Genomic DNA, 5,689 nt, shown 5'->3' on the forward strand with positions numbered 1-5,689 from the left:
TTACTGATCAAAATGGCGTTCCCAATAATAGAGAACCTGCATTAACTTTTTTTACACAAATTCATATATAAATGGAAGAATAATTCATCTAAAATATATTGAAGTATTTTTTTTTAGTTAAAAATTGCATTTTTATTAATTGTTAATGAGTTTGTGCTCAAATTAGTAAAGTATAATAATTATTTTTATTATTGTTCAAATATAAAATTATTATATAAAACACATTTTGTTTTTATCAAAAGAAAAATCCAACTTGAAAGAAGCACAATAAACTTAATAAATAAAAAATAAAATAAATTTCCTTACAGTTACAGTTAGTCACAGTTGTATAATCTGTATGTGTACCAGTAGTGACATCATCAATGATAAAATTGGCATTAATCCAAAAAGTATATGAATTGTAACAGTGAATAAAAGTAATAAAAATTGAACTTTTACAAGTAAAAAGGATATAATATTTATAATACTAAAAAAAAAAAAAACTCATAAAGAATGTATAATCTCTAGAGACCAGACCACAAATTTTCTGTTTAAGTAAATTTTTTAATCAATTAATAAATTAAAACAATATTTATTTTCTACTTTACACATGATAAATGCCTATTTACATGGATATGATAAATATTTACATATAATGAAAATATATTGGTACGTTGAACTAAATAGAGTATCAAGTCTCATATCTTCAGATTCTACGACTTCGGTATTTATGATGTCTAAAATGATTTAAGAACATAGCATAAAAATTATATAACTGGTGTAAAACATTTTATTCAGCTATTTATCAGAGGCTTTAATCAACCGAGACAATCCAAATTTTATTTTCAAGCATAATAGCAAGCTTAATAAACGGTGATTGTTTTTAGTAATCCTCGGAAATGGCTCAGGTAGGCATATTTTACGGCAAAGCTTTATGTTTGAATTGTGATGAGCAATATTCTGGATCAGTCATCAACTTATCGACCTTAAATCTTATTCAGGATGGTTTAAGGTCTGATGTTCGTCATTGTTAGAAGATAGGCATTCGAGCTAAAGGTAGGAATACTACATAATTTTCGTAAGTATTTTTTCGAAAATCAAATAAGTTTGGCTAACGGTAACGTCGAAGTTCTACCCGTCCCTGATTTGATCATTCCATTATCAGTTTGCGAATATTTATATAGAATTTTCCTTTAATTAATGTTTGAAATAAGAGATATATTAGATAGATAAAAAGTTGATTTTCAAAAAAAGCTTCCAAAAAAAATGTTTGGGTTCTTAGTTATAAAAATCAACTTTTTAATTAAATTTTTACCTCTTCTGATTTCTGAACAAGAGTTCTTAAACGATTTTGAAGCCAAACTTCAAGGCTACATTTCAAAAATAATAAAAATACAATTTAATTGACTTTTCAAGCTGAATTAATGTGCCTAACTCTCGAAACCAAACAATTTAGGTGTACAATTTTATCCAGTAATGTTAATTTTTTGTAAAAGAGAGAGATATTAAGTAGTAAGAGATACCCGCTGTACTTAGACTTCTTGTTGCCTTGCTTAATACATGTTCTCGGGAGCAGGGATCATGTTATAGATACATATTATTTAATATTATTAAATTGATTTGACTAAAATTGCAAAGGTATCGAAATTTCATAAAATCAAAGCATCATTTGTTAGGGGGTTATCACGTGATGAAATTTGAAACGTAATTTGAAAGAAATTTGAAAGACATTTGAAACGTAAGGATATATATCCGATATCGTACAGTCATACAACTTTTGATTTCGATTTGCAGGATAAAAACCATTACTTGCAATCAGAAAGTAAAAAAGGCAAACAAATTTTAAAAGAAGAAGTATATTTGGGTTTGTTTCCGTTTTTTTTCTACTTGTTTTTGAAACTACTTCATCTTTTATTATATAGAATAGATAGTAGTTAATATAAAAGTGAAAAAAACAAAAAAAAAGAACACTTACTATTTGATAAATAAAAATTTAGTGAATTATACTTAATAAAAGCAAATTCAATCGCATTGTCTAGACGAAGATTTAGTAGATTTTATTTTGTAAGAAAATTAAAAAAGTTTAGTTTTCTGGCGAAAATTAAATGTTACAGTTTTTTAATTTGATGTATAAAATGATGTTTGAAAATTACTCGGTATATTTATAGAGATATTTATAGAACACATAAAATTTATTTACTGACGTTATATCACAATAGGATTTAGCTCGAATCAAAATGCCAACTTTTTTTAAATAAGCAGATTTTGATTTCCCTTTTCTGTACCTTAATCAACCAGATAAAAAATAACAAAAAAAGAGTTATATAAGTAAAATTTTTATAATGAGCAAAGTTTAAAAAATCTAATTTGTCCAAATTCGTTATCATTTTTTGTTTGTCTTATTCTTGCACAAAAATTCTAGTATCTACATATTGTATATCTTGATTGCCGAAGAAAAAGTTGAAAATAAGACGATTTGTTTGCGTAAAATTTAGTATACTATTACATAATAGCTCATAAATAAATTTCAAGGATTATTAATATTACCCAAAAATAAAGTAATATTTGTTATATTTTGCTTTAACAAAAAGAAAAATGGCCTATTGGCAAGAAATACTTTGGAAGGTTCTAGTTCCGGAGAATTTAACTTGGAAAACTTAATTGCTGTTGAAACAGCAGCTTCAGTACCTTCTTCATTAACATCCATACAGCATTTCTGAACCACTTTACTGATTGCAATATTTTTTATACTGCTTTCTGGATCAATTAATCCAGTAAAATCTGCTTCATTACTAAATGCAGTTTCCATTCCCATTTCTTGCAATAGGGTTGTAAAATCAGTAAAGCTTTCAATTTTAAATTTGGGAATAGTTACATCAATTTCAACTTCTGATTTTTGTTTATTCTGATAATCTGATGGGAATATATCTTCTAACGTTGGAAGTTCATTAGTATCTTCTGGTAAAGTAATAACCAGACTGTATTCTTCACCTTTGTAAGGTATTTCAAGAATTTTTACACCTCTATCCTCATAATAAGTATAGTAGTCTTTACAATGAATTGCAGGCACTTCAATGCTTTCTTCTGGCGTTAAATAAAATTGCATTGGATTTGTAGCTTCAAATTCTTTTGCCCATTTTCCATTAAAGTAAAGAGTATTTACAAGCACAATTTCAGTGTCGGCATCTAGGTTTTCTAGGACTGAAGCAATTTTTTTTTCTGTTTTTTGTGCAACACAACTATTTATTTTACCCAATGATGCTTTCTTTTTCATATCAACGTATTCAGTTTCTGAATCAATATATTTAATCGCTGTTTGTTGAAATTTGTCACTTAGTTTTACTTTGTTATCGATAAAAATCTTATTTGCTATTGTTAAAATAACATTTGATGATTTTAATTGTGATATAAGGTCTAAAAAGTTATTTGATACTTGACTTGGATCATGTGAAAGCTGTAACACTGTACTCATTTCTTCCGCTGTAGCACCTTTTGCTCCAACAAAAGCTAAAGCTAACATAATTTTCACTGATAGGGGACTAAATAATATATTCTCGGGTATGTTAGGTGACTCTTCTAGAGATGCCTTTCTAAGCTTTTTATAAACACTATAGCCAAAGTTGAAGTTTGCTTCAACCACAGACGCAATATCTTCATTAGATGTCATTTTCACTGTATAGTTTGATTTCACTGCTAGTTGTATGACATAATACCCATTGAATTATATGTTTGTAGCATGTCAGAAATATTAAAATCTTACTAAAAATTTGGAAAATGTAAACTTCTAAATAATTGTAAAATGTCATTATGTTGCTTGTATTTGGTAAAAATCATAGCTTGCTTAGTATATAGTCTTAAAGCGCAATTCCACAGAGGCAACACTGAACGACATGTGACACAAAATTTAATTAAATGTCGCATGCGAAATTTTTGACACATCTATGACTTTAACTTTAAGCATTTTTTATATCCACTAACGAATCTAAAATCTTAGATTTTTGAACAAAAATAGAGAAATTAACTATTGTAAGCTCGCCCACTAAAATAATTATGTGCACCTAAATACGAATTTTTTCACCAGTTGACAATTTCCAAAATAACGAATTTTACTTTTTTTTTGTTTAAGGTATACTAAGTTTAGTCCCAAGTTTGTAACGCTTAAAAATATTGATGCTACGCACAAAATTTTGGTATAGGTGTTCATAAAATCACCTAATTAGTCCATTTTCGTTTGTCCGTCCGTCTGTCAACTCGATAACTCAAAAACGAAAAAAGATATGAAGCTGAAATTTTTACAGCGCACTCAGGTCGTAAAAAGTCAGGTCGAGTTTGTAAATGAGCAACATAGGTCATTTGGGTCTTGGGTCCGTAGGACCCATCTTGTAAACCGTTAGAGATAGAACAAAAGTTTAAATGTAAAAAATGTTCCTTATAAAAAACAAAACAACTTTTGACTGATAAATTTTTTCCTAAACATCACCGTTCACCCGTGAGGGCGCAAATTAGGCATAAACTGTATAGTATGTATTATATGGGAATATCAGTTATATTAGTTGTGTATGTGTGACATGTGTGTATGTGTAATGTGACAGAGTAATCAACACTGTTTATACATGGTATTTCAAGAATTAACTCAGTCAATTGTTGTTTTTACTTGTTTTTTGTTCATGTGTGCATTGGAAGACTATAATATCGTGATTGTTTGTAGGCCTATTAAAAAAACCAAAACCCGTCCAGTAGTTTACATTACGAATTTGATAGTCGAGGCCAATTAAAATTTACACCGACTCATGTAAACTACTGGACTTGTTTCTTTCTTATCAGACTTTAATTAACGCAGGCGGGTTTTTAATTTTTTAAATTATTAATTTTATTTATCGTTGCAAAATAAATAAAGCCACTCACAGTTTAAAACAACGAAACTTCTATCTGCTTTATCTCTTCTAAAGTCAGTATTCTGGAACCGTAGAAAATAAATGATTATGTAATAACTTATAGATGGTATCATCTTACTGTACAATCCTGTATTATAAATGTACATATAATCATTGAAAATGAATATTTATTGGATTTATGGTGTTATGTTTACTAATATTGTATAAACAAAGTTGAAACCCCCAAGTAGTCCCAAATGTAATAAGTACGTCATGTTTTGTAAAGAAAGTGGTTCATGCTTTGCTATTTCTATACTGTACTTGGTACTTGGTTCATAGATACACATGAATAAATGAAAATCGAGGTCATAAATACAGACACCATACGGTATAATAAATAACATTACAACATATAGTATATAGTATAGTTACTTCTTGCAAAATAACATAGAGTTCTATCAAAACTAAGTGGCACCGTGCAAGAGAGACTGTATGATGTATATGTATGTGCACTCGTATCTATACTCTCTCTTGTTCAGTGCCACTTAGTTTTGATAGAACTCTACATATTACAACTATAGTGTAATAAGTAAGCCAATTACTAGAGAAAGGTTAGCAAATGATGAGTCTTTTACACAGTAAAACAATTACTTGGATTGGAGTAAAAGCGTTTACTTTCCTCTCGATCGTCTTACGACAGATAATATTTTCTCGGTACTCCAAACATCTGAGGGTTTCACTTCGGAATCTATGGGATTAAGCTGAATTTTTGTACAAACCATTATTTTGCTCGTATAAATTTTGTCCCAAAATTCAAATATGGTCACGCCCACTCT

The 5,689-nt window shown here is 28.7% G+C and overlaps 1 protein-coding gene across 1 annotated transcript; it reads right to left on the minus strand.

The window, feature by feature from the left end:
- Positions 1-707: 707 nt before the first annotated feature.
- LOC123296061 (serpin B6-like) lies at positions 708-3,737 on the minus strand. Its single transcript, XM_044877522.1, has 2 exons — positions 2,597-3,737; positions 708-716 (listed from the first exon to the last, which is right to left on the minus strand). Exons 1-2 carry the CDS (start codon positions 3,644-3,646, stop codon positions 708-710), a joined length of 1,059 nt encoding a protein of 352 aa, XP_044733457.1. The 5' UTR covers positions 3,647-3,737.
- Between the last annotated feature and the right edge of the window lie 1,952 nt (positions 3,738-5,689).

This window comes from Chrysoperla carnea, chromosome 3, assembly GCF_905475395.1.
Source record: "Chrysoperla carnea chromosome 3, inChrCarn1.1, whole genome shotgun sequence".
NCBI classification, from domain to species: domain Eukaryota; kingdom Metazoa; phylum Arthropoda; class Insecta; order Neuroptera; family Chrysopidae; genus Chrysoperla; species Chrysoperla carnea.

Coding starts and splice junctions, on each gene's coding strand:
- LOC123296061 (XM_044877522.1), bottom strand. CDS start 3,646: ATGACATCTAATGAAGATATTGCGTCTGTGGTTGAAGCAAACTTCAAC.